This window comes from Theobroma cacao, chromosome 9 (assembly GCF_053813885.1).
Source record: "Theobroma cacao isolate CCN51 chromosome 9, ASM5381388v1, whole genome shotgun sequence".
NCBI classification, from domain to species: domain Eukaryota; kingdom Viridiplantae; phylum Streptophyta; class Magnoliopsida; order Malvales; family Malvaceae; genus Theobroma; species Theobroma cacao.
In genome coordinates this window covers 41,051,223-41,069,461 of record NC_142647.1, presented here as the reverse complement: position 1 = coordinate 41,069,461, position 18,239 = coordinate 41,051,223, and the positions used below count along the sequence as shown (strand labels likewise).

General features: G+C 31.6%; 1 protein-coding gene and 1 non-coding gene across 2 annotated transcripts; one reads left to right on the top strand and one right to left on the bottom strand.

Annotated features, from left to right (window-relative positions):
• The first annotated feature begins 3,432 nt into the window (after nucleotides 1-3,432).
• Nucleotides 3,433-3,514, top strand: TRNAS-GCU (transfer RNA serine (anticodon GCU)). The gene has a single exon. It is a non-coding gene; the product is annotated as a tRNA-Ser (tRNA).
• A 2,941-nt stretch (nucleotides 3,515-6,455) lies between these two features.
• MYB46 (myb domain protein 46) lies at nucleotides 6,456-9,526 on the bottom strand. The gene is made up of 2 exons (XM_018126606.2): nucleotides 9,109-9,526; nucleotides 6,456-7,541 (listed from the first exon to the last, which is right to left on the bottom strand). The coding sequence occupies exons 1-2, from the start codon at nucleotides 9,402-9,404 to the stop codon at nucleotides 6,881-6,883; spliced, it is 957 nt and encodes a 318-aa protein (XP_017982095.2). The 5' UTR covers nucleotides 9,405-9,526; the 3' UTR covers nucleotides 6,456-6,880.
• Between the last annotated feature and the right edge of the window lie 8,713 nt (nucleotides 9,527-18,239).

The window sequence follows — 18,239 nt, the reverse complement described above, 5'->3', positions numbered from 1 at the left end:
ATTGGGTGAAGGGAGGGTGACTGAGCAGAGAACTGGGAGTTATGAGGCCAGAAATGTGTGTTACCAAAGGGGAGGAGAAAGGACGGTGATACCCTCGAGGGGTTGGCAAATCAGGGCATAGAAGCCACAGAAATTCACGTGCGTTGATACCGATGCGGAACGTGGGTTTAGATTTCAAACATTATGGAAGGGGTGTGTAAATGATTATTTTAATTAGTTTGATTTTAAATATTTAATAATTAAATTAATTAAATTTATATTTAAATATAGTTAATATTGAATCGAATTATACAAATAACTAAATTAATCGAAATCAAATTAATTCAATTAATTCGATTTGATTTTAAAAAATTAAACTTGATAAATTTTTTAATTTTTATATATTTATTTATATTATTTTTTAATAAATTAATAATATAAAAATATTAAAAATAATAACAAAAAATTATAATAAATAAGATAAATATTCATATAATTAAAAAAAATAAAAAAGAGAAAATGTTAAGTTTAAGATTTATTTTTCTTTTAAAATTTTTATAATATCTTTATTTAAATTCAATTAATTTGATTAAAAAAATTTAATTAAAATTAAATTAATTTTAATAATTAAACTATTTTAATTAAATTATCTTAAAAATCAAATTAATCGAATAAAAAAATTAAACTCATTTCGATTAAGTTTACATTTACTCACCTACACTTGGGGAAGCAAAAAGAGAAGAGACATGGCAGGAAATGTGAGGGGAGCAGGGGTGGCGGGGCCCACGTGGTCCAAGGGGTTGAGTTTTTACGAGTTCGACTTCAGAGTCCGACTCATTACTTTTGGCTACTCAAGTATGAGTGAGTTCTGACTCTCATGGAAGGCCAATGGACAGATTTTGAGCCTGCAAAGGTCAGAATATAGCACCCATTTCTTGCTGCTCCCACTACTTTCGTTTTTACTCACAAACATAATTATGAATATCGTCTTATGCCAAGATATTGTGTGACATGGTGTATCATGAATCGATAGGTTGTATCCGTTGATTAAGTATTTAAAATGTTATTATTTAATATGTGATACATACAATATGATATGATACACATTTTATAAATTTTATCTTAATTATTATTTTTCAGTTGAGACATGAAAAACTTCTTAAAATAATATGGTTGTTTAAATCTTAAAAATGTTTGAGGGCATAAAAGAAGTTTTTCACTTCTCAACTAAAATCTTGGCATGAAAAACTTCAAAATATGTACTATTAAAGAGCAAGTGAGTGTTAAAGCTAAAACAACCATAATTTCAATTTATATTATATAATTCTTAATCCTATTAATAAATATAATATATTTTTTAAAAAATTATTTTACATGTATAAAGATTTTTATAAATAATTTTTAATTTTTTTAATCGTTTCTCATTATATGATACAATACGATATGATACTCGATACTTGAAAAAAAAATTAATATACAATACATGTTCCAATTTAACAACTATACTCATATACAATGGGTTGAATGCCTATGGTGTTGTTGCTTTTGTCTTGCAAGTCCGTATTATAAACTATAATTAATCTTTTATGCTCTCTTAATTCTAGCAATATTCATTCGATGATTAAAACTAAAACAAATTATCAAAAATTGAATGACTTGAATTATTCTTTTTAAATAAAAAAATGAACTAGTATTTTATATATAATTAAATCATAATTGATCGAAACATTTCAACTATTTTGATTGGTTACAAAATTCTATTGGGTCTCAAGCAACAAATAACACAATATCATAATACTCAAAATAAACAGACAACATAAATCAAGCCAACAATAATGATGAGATAATAAATTTATACCAATCAACCAAACAAAAATAAATTAACAAACATTGCCGGTATTACTTGAAAAATAAATAACACCAAATATATGTGAAAAACTATCTGCGTAGAAGAAAAAAATCACGAGGTAAATTAAATAAAAATTTACAATACAAGAAATAAGCAAACTTACAAAATTCATTATCTTAAATTTTTTATCCAAAACAGATTCAAAACGATCGAGACAATACAATAAAATTAACTCTTTAGGAATCCATAAATCTACTCCCACAGAAACCCAGTTGTTGAATAAATCTCTCCCTTACTCTCTCTAAAATCCTCTTTTTTCTTCACATAGCACACACACCACTAGCACTACAAAGCCTGGCAAATTTCCAACTGTATAAAGGAAGAATAGGAAGAAACCTTTAATTCAAGCAAATGGGGTTTGATCCCATTGTAGGCCATTGGACCCTCTTAAAAGTAACAAATTAATCTTTCATAGTCTATTTAACAGTATTGTCAAAATAGTAAATATACGAATATTCATATTTTTGTTAGAAGTAAAAGAATTAATTGTTCATAAACATCGAAATTTAATCTAGCAATTATAAATTAATATAAATAACTAAAAGTCTAACATTAGGGATATAACAAGTGAGAGTTCATTTAAATGTTTATATTCTAGTAGGTATAAAAAAATCTCACATTTGTTAAATTGAGAATATTTTAGATATATAAATGTAATAAGGATCACTTCACTTATTATCAATTAGTTTTAGGTTAAATGTTCATCTTAAAAATTTAATAGTGATATCAAAACAAGTACTATTGCTATTTGTTGGTCCTTCCATGATGGATTGTCTCGTAATAGGTATGTGAAGAGAGTATTAGAATAATAATAAAAAAATCTTACATTTATTAAGTGTGGGTATGCTATACATATAAATATATTAAAAGTCATTCCATTTAATACTAAATAATTTTAAATTGAATATTCATAATCAATTTATCATAGAAAAGGACTTCAATATATATTACTCTTAATTTTTCTTTAATCTTCTTTTTTTTCCTAACAAAGAAAGGAAATATATACTATAATATGACAAAGTCATTGCCAATTTGGCATTTTCTGTCTCCAATTTTTTCAAAGAAAAAAAAGAGGAAAATCTAAGGCCGCCATCGTTTCCTGTTTAAAGTCTATGGAATTTAGAAATTATAAATACTTAAATGTTATAATTATTGTAATAACTTGATCTAGAAGGACTTACTGAAGAGACATGTGAAAATGAAACTAGGGGCATTGTCTGCCAAATCCAAGGGGGTGGGTTCCATTTATAGCCATTGGGGTACCCAAGAGTATCAGAATTAGGAGAGGATTACTTGCTATAATTAATTGATAAATAAGGAACAAGCCCGTAGATTTCAATGTGGTGGCGATTCATGTTACATCATTTTGCTGCTGCTGTATAGCATTTAAAGAAGTGAATTAGCAATCCTGTATTTTTTTTTTTTCAGAATTAAATACTAATACGTTTTATATTAGTAGTTAAAACTAATCACAAATGTTTGTAAGGTAAAATATAGATAACATTTGTTTAATGATAATTGGCTGTTCATTGCTCTCAACAAGTGACGCTTTGGCCGAGTGGTTAAGGCGTGTGCCTGCTAAGTACATGGGTTCATCCCGCGAGAGTTCGAATCTCTCAGGCGTCGCAATGCTTTTTCCACTTTTCTGTTTTTTCATAAAAGTAAGAGAAAAAAGAAAAATTTGAAAACTTCTCTATTATTATTAATTTTTCTTAATTTCCACAATTCTAATATACCTCACGTTACTCTCCACTAGTTTTTAACTCGTGCAATATACAAGATTTTTTATTTTATACTACTTTAATTTATTAAATTAATCCAATTTAAATTTGAAAATGAAAATACGCTTCAACAATTCTTAAGTAACTCAAATAAAATTTTAAATTTTTGTTCCAAAAATAAATATATAATTTTGTTGTTAAAATCCATTGAGTTTTACTCCCAAACCCAAATTACATAAGTAATGAGAACGTACCGAAAAACAAAAGCTAAAAAACAAAGTATAAGTTTAATAAGTTTTCCTACATTAGCATATTTAATGATTATCGCAATTCTTGTTATGGCGTAAAAATATCATAATATAATTAACAAATTGTTAATATATAAATTCATCGACTTAAAGGAGTATTATAAAAAAAAATACATTAGATACTATAAAAAAATTAAAGTTGTAGCATTAGTTTGTCATGAACCACAAATAGTGGATGTACAGAGACATAAAAGAGTGTTAGAATTTTTTTTTATTTAAGAAATATATTCATAAATGTAAATATTGATTACATACAATTCTCAAAAACTGAAGGATGAATTAAAAATCTAGTAATTAATAATTGCTTTGCTGGATCACAATTCAAGGATTCGAGATGACAGGCTGGGCTTGACCTGGAACAACTGAATTGAGGGCTCAAGCTATTTAGGACGTACGGTTCTTAGCTCATGGCCGGTGGCCTATTCCTTGTCTCTGTCCAAAGGTTAACTAACTGACGGTGAACCCTTTTACTTCTCTAAAACATATTTACAAATTTGATTCAATGGGATATGCAATCGTATTTCCACTGTTATGGACTTACGTGGACTTCTTGTAGATTGATGTTAGTGAAGCAGCACGCCTAAAGTTTAAGTTAAACAAGAACATTTTAATTAATAAAGTTACTGTTCTTTTTTTTTTAAAAGAGTACGAAATTGAATTTAGTGTCCAATTGATAATTGAAAAATAAATTATTAAAAAAATTGTTTCAATGTAAAATATGTTGTAAAAAAATTTAATATTTTTTATTATTTAAATAAATTATTAAAACTATTTTTTTATAATTTAAATTATTTTATACAAAAAACTTTCCACCGTCAATAGAATTAGTGTTATTTTGAATAGCACACGTAAAAATTCAAAGGAAAGGGGAGACCCCAAAGAACATCATAAGCTTGGATGACAAAAAGAATCCATAGCACCCTATATCCATCAAACCACCGCTGTCCAACACAAACCGGTCCCCAACTAAGGAAAGACACCGGAAACAAAATGACAAAAACGCGACAAAAACAGCGCGCCCCTGTATGATCGCCCATTTGAAGGATAAGGGGAAAGGAAAAAAAGTTGTCATTGACACCAAACAAACCCATCCATTCACAAAATGTACCAAAAAAAAAAAATCATAAATGGAACATTTTTGCCCTGTATGCAAACAAGTGACCACAGCAAGAATGCAGGAAATAACAATACGAGGAGATAATGGTGGAGTTTTTTATGTGTTAAAATGATAAATAGAAGTTGATTATAAAACAATGGTGTCATTTGATTTTCACGTTTAAATTAATAACAAAAATAAAAATAAAAAAAATCAATAAGTTTTTTTTATAATGCATCTAACCACATATAATAATGAAAGGAAGCTCTAATTTTAACAAAACTTTTCAAATGGAAATCAATTGTCTATATTGAGTTTTAACTTAATTTGAGACCTAGCTACTAACAGTATATTAATTGATATAGGATAATTGCTATTTTATCTAACAATTGCATGGAGATTATATATTACATATTCATGGATATTTACTAGTAATTAATCAAACAATTTGAGTAGTGTTAATAAACACTTCAACATTTACTACTAAAAGCAATTGTCGGCAAAGAAAGGCCAACTTGTTAAGCATGTGGCTTAAAAGAAAAAGCAAGAAAGAAAAAGGCAAAGCATGCAACCTAAGTTTCAAATTCCAAAAGGGATGAAAAGTGTAGTGAATATTTTCTTTATGTGGCCTCAAATGAATTCAATAATGTGACATCAATTACATGAAAAATGCACGCAATCATCACTCACTACATCCTCCCTATAGAGAAAAACAAAACCCAACCATCCATTTCATTACTGGTCCCAAAGAAATAAATAAATAATTAATTTCACGAGTTAGTTATATATGGAATGTTAAAAATCTAAAGGAAAATGATTAAGAAAAGCACGACTGCCCTTTCAATCTTCATTGCGTCATTCAGTTGAGAATATGGTGAAGTTGTTTATTATTTCACAAGTCATTGTCCAAAGAGCTTGCTTACTACTCACTTCTTTCATCAAGTTGTTTTGATTTGGCATTGTCATCCCCCGGGAAATCAATGAAAGGTGACCAATGTATATAATTACTCTTATAGAAGGCCAGCAATTGAGGCTAGCTAACAACTAACAATTAATTTAATAATTTATATCTATATATAATGGAAGGATCCAAGTTGAATATTGAAGCCAAAGGTGACTAAATACTCCCTAATGGGTGACTCATGAATCGACATGGACATCTCAACCGTTAAGCCAAGTGATTAACATCTCAATTCCGAGGAAGAATGATGTACAACATATCTTTTCATCAAGGCATAATTCTTCCTACTCAAGGAAAAGAGTAATAAATGTCATAAAAGTGTACCAAAAAGGGGGTTCTGTCATAAAAGGAGATCAAGATTTTTATTATATTTTTGTCAAAATGTAATAGTACAGTCTATTAATTTCTTATGTATTTCTCTCCACTTGACATTGCTTTGCTTTGTACATCAACCTCAATCTCGATCTCAAGAAACTAACAATTTTATGTGCCGACCGCCTACTAATAATCCTTAATTTCTCTAACACTGTTTACATGGGCTATTCACATGCATAGGAAGTACTATAATTAATTATTTCTTCTCATGATGCTTCATCAGTCAATCCAAGTGCCCCTTTGCCGCTTCATCGGAAACATACTTACAAAGATTTTCAGGGTCCCCAAATGCGGCCCTTTATTCCACATTCAGCTATTCTACAACTTAGACAAATGTTTTTGATGAGAGACCAAACTCCTAATAAATCCCAAAAAACCTATGAGCCTCAAGGGAGATTTGGTAACTCGATAATAGGTTTTTGCTGATTTTTATAAGGATTGTATGACTAGGATATTTGTAGGGTTAAGGTTTGGAAAGGGAGTAGAAGATAAAAATTGGAGGCAGGGCGGTGTGACTAACTGTTTACTTATTCAGCTTTGGAAATCAAGGAAAGGGAAGGAAGAAACATCCTTCATCAAATCCTCCAAGTCCCATTCTCCAACTTTTATCTCTTCTCCTAGCCAAAAATTCCCAACGGCGCCGGCTATGTTTTCTGCCTTGTAGTTGTTGTTACTAGTACTATTTATGATATTGAAAGGGTTATTGATGTTCCTATCATATGTATTTTCGGTTTTAAGGTTTTCTCCAATGCTTTCTAGAGGAGGGACGTATAGCTCCCTTTCTACCCCATTGTCAACACTGCCGAATATCTCATTTTCCCCATAGAAACTGTCAACATTTACTCCAGCCTGTGTCACACATGAGGCAGGATTGAAGCACCCAGTCGCCCCAAACACGTTTAGCCCGGCCTCCAGCATTGGTAAAGAGTTGCCTGTGTGATTCAGGACCATGGATTGCAAGGAAGAGTTAGGTGAAGTTGATGATAAATCCATGTACACAGGCAAAATGCCTTGTTCTTGCATTGACTTGAACCCAGCCATGGCATTTTTATTTGGCTCCGACGAAGAATCACTAGCGTTTGGTGACGGAGTGGATGACAAATTCTTTAGCCTTTTCTTTATCGTTGAATTCCAAAAGTTCTTTATTTCATTGTCTGTACGACCAGGCAGGCGAGCCGCAATTTGAGACCACCTTTGAGGGTTTGAACAAGAAAAATTGAATCAGTACTTTTCATCAATAGTATGTATGGAAAGAGTACCGTGCTTAGGTTTTGCCATGTTCCTTGCATAATGCATGGAGTGCATGGATGCTTCAAACTTTAAGCAAGAAATTGTGACTTGAGTTTGAAATTAAGGACAGAATAAGCAAAGAAATTCCAGTGCCATTTTTCAAACCAAAGACTTTAAAACAGTCACAGTGTCTGTGTCATTTAAATATTTAAATCTAGTTATATAAATAGCTAACATGCATTGCATGCAAGCAAAAAAAGAGCTTTAAACAAATGCAGGGTTGAGTATCTTCAACTCAAAGGGTTGGTATATAGGTATCAGAAGATCTCTGCCTATTTGGGTTCTCTTGTCTTTTTTAATTTTTCTTTAATAATCTTTTTCCCCTCAAAACGACAAAAGAAATTAAGTAAGAGGAAGTGCAAAATCCTTCCCAATTCTTTATTCGATTGTGGATTCTTGATACAGTAATATTACAAGAACTTTGATTGGCTAAATGCACTCTATCGTAATGTCCCTTTCGACTTTATATGTCCATAAAGGGTATCCAAATACTCAAAATTAACAAAATTGGGCTAATCCATGTGTATGTATATTGTACTTTCTCCACAAACTTTAAGTGATACTTACTTTTGGCTCTATCACTCCACCAAGGCACCAACTACCCCAAACCCCTTGATGTACTCGAGGCTTAATGGTATGCACGTGCGAAGCAACCAAGCAAACAAGAAGAGCTCTTGATTGGTGCTTCTCTTTTGTAATCCTCAAATCACTCTAAAAGTCTTTCCACATCAGCTTCCCACTTAGCCTAATTTTATGTGCTTTTAATTTTTTTCCTTAATTTTGGAACCTTATGTGAAGCTAAGGACTTTGCATACATGTGATATATATAAAATTAAAAACACAAAAACAATTTGGATTGGAGTTAAGAGAACAAAAATATTGCTCTATCTTTTCACCCTAATCAGGGGTTGAGGGAACTATAATGATATACAAGACTAAGATCACTGAAATGATATAGCGGGTAGAAAATGAAAAAGTTTCACCTCATGAAGCAAGCAATTAGAATATTTCTAACTAATTATGATTCCTCAGCATTAAAATGCACGTAAAGTGTAGCACACCTAGCAAAAGAATATTTTAGCAGCTAATAACCTAAAAATAAAGGAGTTGGAAATTAGAAAGCATGGAAAGAGGTTATGCAGACAAACATAAAAGTAGCTATCTACAACCAGATTAGGTGATTGGCAGTAAGGGTTTAGCATAAAATTTTAGATTCCGAGTTATAGAACTGATCTCCTCGAGTTATGAAAAAGGATTAAATTAAGACAAATTATTGACGCAGCTCCTTATAATATATACACCTCTCATCTTGCTCTTTCACTTCCATGATTTTAATCACATAAATGTATCTGGAGTCCATGACCATGAGCCTAGATTCCAAGAAAATGAACTTATTATTATGCTTGTAGAAGTCATAGTGGGATAATATATAGATAAGCATGCATGGAAGAAGGAAGATGGAAAAGCACCTGTTGCCAAGAATGGAATGCAAATGGACGATGAGCTCTTCTTCCTGAGGCGAAAAAGCGCCACGTTTGAGATCAGGTCTCAAGTAATTGATCCAACGAAGCCGGCAGCTCTTGCCACACCTCTGCAGGCCTGCATTTCTAGCAACATCACTCCAACAGCCCTGGCCGTTGGTTAACATATAGTTCATGAGCTTGTCATCTTCCTCCGGTGACCACAACCCTTTCCTTAGCTTATTAGTACCATTATTGTTGCCTCCATTGCTACCCTTGGCAGATGTATCAGGCTTCCTCATCATGAAATCAATCTCCCAAGAGAGAAAGACAGAGCTTAGCCTTTGGATCCTATAATAATAACCTTGCTGGGTTATTTTTGTTGATCCTAACTAGTTTGATATAGATTAGTGGACACTTTATAGAGTAAAAGAGAGGGAGAGAGGAGGCTTCATGGAGTGGAAATGGTGTTCATGATGATGGTGATGGTTGTGGGGTTTGCTTAGAATATAGGGAAGAAGAGAGAGATAGAGAGAAGGGAGAGAAAGAGAGAGAGAGTTGGTTGATGGGTCTAAGTAGAAAACGGTTTGGAAGGGGACTTGAGAGGGAGAAAAGAGAAAAGATAACAAGAAAAGAGAGGGTGGTCGTCTTGTCTTTGACTCTATGACCTTGTCTTTTTTTTTTTATCTTACATTTTTCTTCACTCACAAGGTAATCATCATAAACGAATCATAGAGACAAACTGAAAAAAAGAAATTAAATAAAAGAAGAAAGAAAGGAAAATAAATCTATAGGCTTTGTTTTGTTACCAAGCCAAGATATTTGCTTCCAATTCACATAATCTTCTTTTCTTTTCTATCTCATGAATCTACACGTGTATTTGAAGCTATAGATATGGGTATGGGGACTAAATAATGGAAAACAATTTGATCATTGATACACACTTGGCACATGTTTATTAATCTAAACCATCCACGTTTTCAAGTGGTGTTTGGGCATATAGATATTTGCATTTAAGTTTTGATCACGGAAAGAGGAAAAGTAGAGAAGACTCCATGTTACTTTGTGATATATTATAAACCTCTTATGTTTTTGTCATATGGAGAAAGGTGACAAAAGGAGGGATACGGACATTTAAAACATCTATTTTTGTTTGTTTAAAACAATATTCTTTGATGGAAAGGGGGTTCACGTGTTTCCATCACAGCTAGCATTCTTTTTCATCAAGAATCAATTAAAATCCTAGAAAATTAAGAATAGTAACGACCTCCTTCTCAAGCTGTGAAATTAGGCTACTTAAGAAACAGTTATAAGTCAAATATTATTCTAACAATATACTTCCACCCACTGTCTGCAGCCACGAAATCAACTGTGGCTGAACGAGCATAGCATTTAAGCACATTGGCTGGCAATAACCATTCAACTAATTATTTATTAGTCTTATAAGCTAGCTAAAACTTGCAAAAAAAAAAAAAATCCTTACTATTAATTAAGTGTATGGTTAATTATCAGCTGATGGTTTAAGAGAAAATCAGCATTTTTTAAAATGCTATTTTGATGTATTGCATGAACCTCATGCAAGGTTCTCTAATTTAAGTAGGCAATTAATTATCAAACATCTGAATTGTGATTCAAGAAAATGAGTTTCTTTTGCCTTCAGCTTTCAGCTATTGACATTTCCAGTACTTAATGATTCATTATTTATAAGAAGAAAAAAAGATATGGAGAAAGAAATGGATCAACAGATCATTGACTTTTCCAATTGCACCTTTTAGAAGCAAGATAAAGGAACACTACCCTTCCTAATTTTTTCATCAGGCTTTCAGCATATCTAATACGGTTGAATGTAGTCTTTGCTATTCATCAGAAGAGGATATTAAGGTGGCATTTGAACCAATGGCAAGGCACCGCGAGTTTTAGCTTCTAGAATGGAGGAGCTAGCTAGCTAGCAAAATTATCCTTTGCTGTATGATTTCCTATCTGCCAAACAGATTTATGTTGGTTTAAGTGGTTATGGGGCACTCTCCCACGTCTCAAGATTACATTGGCCACAGACAAAAGGCAGATAACTAGTTGCATAATTGGCAGCCACTTTAAAGGGCTTTACCTAAATTCAGACATAAATGTATATGCACATCAAAGAAACCTTGTCAAAAACCAATCAAATAGTCTCCTTAATCATGTATCCAGTGAAAGTAGAGCCCAAAATCATGCGCAAGGATTGGTGAATATTGTCAAAAGAATAGAGTTGGATTACCATTCCTAAAAAGACCCTTTTTAAAATTTTAAATTGATAAAAAGTGAGAGAATATTTTGTGTAATTAAGTTGGCATCTAAGTTTTTGACTTAATGAGAGGTATATGTGTCTCCCTCTTCAAAGAGTATGGTTCAATTTTTGTAAAGAACATTTTGAGAGTAAAATCTTGAATGCACCAGGTCACCGTGGAGGAGTGCATCCTTAAAATCGACCGAGAGGTGAATTAGAAAAAAGAAATAGATTTTCATAATTGTTTCTTTTCTAACAATATATTTAATTTTCTTCTTCTGAACTTCAGAACATACACTTACAATTTTCCTTTTAAGAGATGATACTTGAATCATCATGCTACGATCCTAGCTCTACACTTGTTGGATCTTCCTAGATAAATTCCATGTATCCCTTTTTTAAGTTTTCATTGGTTTACCATGGACTCCCCAGGTGCCAAAAAGTTGAAAAGGAAGATCCAAAAGTTGCTAAGGCAATGCTAAAATGCAAAAAAGAAAAAAAGAATAGGAATGTGATAAATTGGAAGTCCCTACACAGGGGACCTAGCTAGCTAAAACTACGACAACTCCATCAAGTGGGAAAGGGGAGGACCTAAAGATTCCATTTATGTCTGATATCAAAAACTACTTATGGAACCCATATGTTTGTGGCAACTTAGGATTTGTTTAGGATTATTGTATTCGTTGTAGGTCAAGGCAAATTTTTACAGCCAAAAACATAAGGTAACATCACTGCTTCTTTTTATCATTTCGTTAAAACACATCATATTGTATTGACTTCAAATAATCTCATGATTACGATGGTTTTAGTGAGAATTAGCAGGTGCAACCTACTTTCTGAGAGAAGCTAAAGAATTGCTTATGTCAGAAACTAACCCTAGCAATAACCTCGGTTGGTTAAGACCAGGCAATTTCTCTAACACATTTACCTCTTTCTTTTTTAATTATTAAGAACAAAGAGATAGTAAAACCTGATTCTTACTTGAACTGGAGGATTTATTCACTTATATACCAATATTGAATTAAATGTTCAGACAATTCTTTATAGACCCCTCTTAGATTGAATGTTATATGCTCTCCTCTCGTTAAATAGAGAGAGAAGACAACTAAAAATATGCTTATTCAAATAAAAATACAAACAAAAGTTCAATTAAGTTATGTACATGATAAGGTCATCTGGGTTTAGCTCAAGCGATAAGAATGGGATGAACTTTCTGTGAAATCAATCATAACTTGAAGCTAGAGTGCTTTTTCTCTTGTACAAAAGGAAAAAACTTTTGTAAAAATACTCCATGCTCAACATTCTCTCTCTTAATCAGTCACTCTTACTGTCAAATCTATAGCTATACATAATATGTGAACATCAATGGGTTGAAAACAAAAGTAGGATGACAATTATCCAATTAAACTCTGATTCTGTATTCAAAGAGCACAAGAGGAAAAAGGTTTCTGAGAAACATTTGGAGGTACTCCAAAGGGTGCCACTTTTCCAATGCTTTCCCCTCACTGTTGTCTTGCCAAAGCATTCCTTTGTCTATATGTGTGAACATTACTCCTGTAATAAGCAAAGATACCTTTAGTGTGATGGGAATGGCCCAATTGGGGAAGGCCATCTTGGTGTTCAATAAAGCAATATGGGTAACTGAAATCATCGTACTAAACAGGAATGATAAGATTCCGGAAATATTCTTCGTAAAATAAACAAACATTATCATTAATTTTTATGTCTTGTTCTCTTCGGATTTCATTCAGCTTGAAAAATAATGGTAGGACAACAAATATGTATTCAAATGAAGCAGATGGGGAAGACTTAAAAGAGAAAGACTGAAAAATGTTGACTTGAACAAGGCTGATGCAGGAGATAGGTAGAAATAGGTTGGTGCTGACCGCAGACGATAAGAAGTCCGAGGTCAAATCTTATGTCCTCCATTTTTAGATAATTAAAAATTAATCAATATTATATAAGCTTTTCAAAATAAATGCTAAGTAGTTTTACTTATGAAATTTGTGTTTTCAATTGTGTTAAATTTTTTGTAAGGTGTTGTGTTAAAATAAAAATATATTTTTTATTTACATTTTATATTTTTCTAGCGCAAATTTTTGAAAAAATTTTAGATGAAAATTCTACTTTTTTTGAAAGATATATAGGCTCTTTGTGTAAATATCGATAATATGTATACCGGGGAATGAAGGAAAGGCCAAGAAACTTGCAAATTAAAAGATGCTTCTCAAAGAGTTAGTATCCTTAAGGTCATGTTTGGTTGGGGGAATGGTTAAGCCATTCCCCCTCTATTCCTTACAAAATTTTATCCCTTTATTTGGTTTGCTCTTGGGGAAGGAATAGCCATTCCAAAAGGAATGATTATTTTTTAAAATTGGGCAAAAGCTTGGAATAGCTAATATCACCTTCCCCCATGGTATTAGCTATTCCACACTTATGAGAATAAAATTTAAACATTTTGGATTAAAATGTCTTTATTTATTTTTAAAAATTACAAATTTAAACTTATAAAATTAATATTTTAAATTAAAAATAAAAAATATTAATATTTTCATATTTTTAAATTATAAATAAAAATTTAATATTTTAAAATATTAATTTTTAAATTATTAAGTGAAATTTAAATTAAAAAATAAAAAATACAAATAGAGAAAAATAAATCTTATTATAATAAAAAGGTTAAGTTATTGATTATATATTATAAAATATTTTGAATTTAAAAATTAATTAAAAGTATTAATATTTTAATCATAATAATATTTAAATTATAAATTAAATTACCAATTATTAATATTTTCAATCAATTATAAATTATTAATATTTAAAAAATAAAATAAAAACAAATAATCATAATAACATTTAAATTATAAATAAAATAGTAGTATTTTATAATATTAATGATTAAATTATAAATAAAATATTAATACGTAAATAATCAACTATTAATATTTAAAAAATATAAATTATTAATATTTAAAAGATAAAATTAAATAAAAAATAATCATAATAAAATGTAAATTATAAATAAAATATTTATATTTAAAAAATTAATCATTCTTATAAATAAAATATTAATATTTAAATGATATATTATTAATATTATAAATAAAATATAAATTATTAATATTTAAAAATAAAATTAAATAAAATTAAATAATCATAATAACATTTAATATTCATGATTAAAGTATAAATAAAATATTAATATTTAAACTATCAATTTTTAATATTTTAAATAACTTATACATTATTAATGTTTAAAAATAAAATAATTTAAAAATAAATAATCATAATAACATTTAAATTATAAATAAAATATTAATATTTTATAATGTTAATGATTAGATTATAAATAAAATATTAATATTTAAAAAATAAAATAAAATAAAATAATCATATATATAATAAAGGGTATTTTTATCTTTTTATTTTTATTTCTTTCTTTTTTCAAAATTATTATTACCAACCAAACACTGCAATAAGTCATAATAATCGTTCTTACTCTATTCCATTCGTCATACCAAATTACGTAATACCTAATCTATTTTATTCCCACGTAATAGCTATTTTATTCCATTCCTATCTATTCCGCGAACCACACGTGCTATAAGAACTAAACAGCATTTTCACTATCGATATGTACATCATCCCCAATAAACCATAACAGCTAACTTTGTTTATTAATGCCTGTCTTGGCAATGTTATCAGCACATCATTTGTAGACAGCAGCACTTTCTTTACCTTCCAATTAACAATATAGAGTTCAAGTCCCTTGATTTTCATAATGATATTTCTCAATTTGCACGACACTTGATGGGGGTTTAAAATCCATGTTACGACATTGTGAGAGTCACTCTCGAAGATGATGTTATGGGATCTTGTTCAATGGGATTTCATAATGATTTTAAATCCTTACCATAATACATTAAGCTCAGTAGCATTAAAGTCCGTGATCCCCACAGATGAGGAAAATAAGAGTAGCATACTTCCTTTGTCATCCCCAAAAACACCCCTAATAGAGCACAATTCTCTCCTTAAATTGATTATTGATTAACTCTCTTAATTTTGCACATAATCCCCATGACATTGCATATCCTTCTCCTTAACTCTTTCAATATTCTTGAGATTGCATTGATTTCTTTCTATTTCTCTTCACACTGTATATTCTATTCATGGGACAATCTCAATGAGAATAAACTAAGCCATCATCATACCCTGTGCAAATTTCTTTCATGGTATCAGAGCTCATTGAGCTCTAACGAATTTTTAAAAGTTCCCGATTTTTTTTTTGTCTCATGGCTGATGCTTCACAAACCTCTTCCACTACCCTTTCTAATGACTCAGCCATCCCTACCCCACCCATTATCTCAACAATCAGTGGCATTACCCAACAACCAAATCTGATTACCATTAACTCGGCATCACAGCATCCTCTCAAACTTCAAGGAAGTCATAATTGTTCTACATGGAAAGCCCAAGTTACCACTTTCTTTCTCAGGTTGATCTTATGCCATATATCGACGGCACTTGTCCTTGCTCGCCTATGTTTCTTAGCAATGATGATCAACAACTTGGCAACCCTACCTATAAGCTTTGGATTCACCAAGATAGTTTTATTTGCAATGATATCATGGCTTTTGTTGACTACACCATTGCTCCTATTATTGCTACTACTCCTACATCATGTCAAGCCTGGCTCAGCCTTATCACCATTTAAGCTAATAAATCTCAATCTCAAATTTTTGGCCTTTGGAAAATTCTCTCTTCTTTTCGTCTTGATAAAAAATTCATTACTGATTTTATACGTGAAGTCAAGACTCTTTCTGATGAACTAGCTGCTTGTGGTGTTCCCATGAACAATGATGAGCTTGGTATTAAAGTACTCATTGGCCTTGGTCTAGAATATAAGGAACTAACTGTCGTTATTTGGGCTTGTGATTCCCCTATCAGTCTTGAGGAACTCTATGACAAACTTCTTGCTTAAGAAGTCTTTTTCAAACATGGATGCACCAAGCAAGAATTTATGGTGATTACTGTCCAACTTTACTAGCGCTCCAATACCTCTTCTGGTAACCGATTTCGCTCTAACATTAGGCGAGGTAGTCATACAACCAACACCTCATTTTCACCGAGACAGAAACAAGGATCTGCATCTTCCTTCCAACCTTTTTGGCAATCCACACAATCTGGTACTTAAAATCGCCAAACCCATCAACCCCGTGTTCAGTGCTAACTTTGTGACAAGTTTAGCCATGTGGCGAAAATTTGTCGCTCTAGAACTCATTCTCACTATGAGCTACAAGCTAACTTTGCTGCTTGGCTCATTCTACCACTAATGGTTACTAGGTTGTTGATTCTGGAGCTTCCTACCATATGACTGACAACCATCGTAATCTTGCTACTATAAATGAATTCTCAGGTTTCGATGAAATTATAGTTGGTGACGGTAATGGTATTCCTATTTCCCATATTGGCAACACCATTCTTCCATCTCCTATCTCCACATCTTTTTCCCTTCATAATGTTTTATGTGCTCCTAATATTCACAAAAATCTTATTTTCGTTGCTCAGTTTTGTTCAAAATAACACTTCAATTGAGTTCTTTCTTTACTCTTATCTTGTGAAGGATCTGATCACTGGGGCATCACTATTACGAGGATGAATAGAGGAGATTTGTATGAGTGGCCAGAGGTACTTGGACACATCAAATCAGTGACAAACTCTCCAGCAGCTCATTTTGTTACCCAAACAACTCGCCTTTCTCTTCATTTTTGGCATGCCTGACTTAGACATCTTCAATTACTAATTATCAAAGCCACTATCTTTGCTTTTCACCTCCCCGTATCTAATTCTTCTACTTTTCAATTTTGTGATTCTTGCTTATGTAATAAGAGTCATAAACTCCCTTTTGGTGCCACTTCAATGAAAAGTTCACGACCACTTGAATTATTATATTATGATGTTTAAGGTCCTTCCCCAGTTTTCTCTTTTGATAACTTTCGATATTATGTTGTTTTTGTTGACTATTTCATAAATTCACTTGGCTATTCCTTCTTAAACAAAAGTCAGATGTCCATTCCATCTTGGAAATTTTAAGAACATGGTTGAACTATTTTTTAACACCACTATTTTATCAGTTTATACAGACAATGGTGGTGAATGTATTGGCTCATCCACTGATTTGCGTTCTGTTCTTACCCAATATGGTATACAGCATCTAACCAGTCCACTTCATACACCTCAACATGTTGGCTCTGCTGAACGTAAACATAGACATATCATGGAGACTGTTCATACTTTTCTTCATCATGCCAACGTCCCTCTTTGCTTTTAGAATCTTGATAGTCAAGTTGCCACATACCTCATCAACCGTCTTCCCACACCTGTTCTCCAAAATAAGTCTGCATATGAGTCATTTTTTCATTCATCTCTAAATTACTTCAAGTTGCGAGTTTTCGGGTGTCTTTGTTATTCGTGGCTTCGACTCTATAGTCAACATAAATTGGACTTTAAATCTCATCCATGTGTGTTCTTGGGATATTCTTTCAACTCTAGTGGCTATTATTTCTATGATCTTATATTCAAAAAAATATTTTTCTTTTGCCATGTGACCTTTGTTGAGCTTATCTTCCCTTTCAAAAACCACTCTGTTTCCTTACGCCATGTCTCATCTTCAGATTTATCCCCCTAGCTTCAACTTGAGACTTTCTGTTGCATTATGGCTTCCCTTGTTCTATCATCACCTTCTCCATCTGCTGCCCTTATGTTGTCGTCGACACTTGTGAGTCCACCGTGCTTGCTGCCACTTTACAAAATAGCTCTATAACCACTATGTTCAATGATGCCACCATGAGACCTCCTTCTCTAGTAAGCT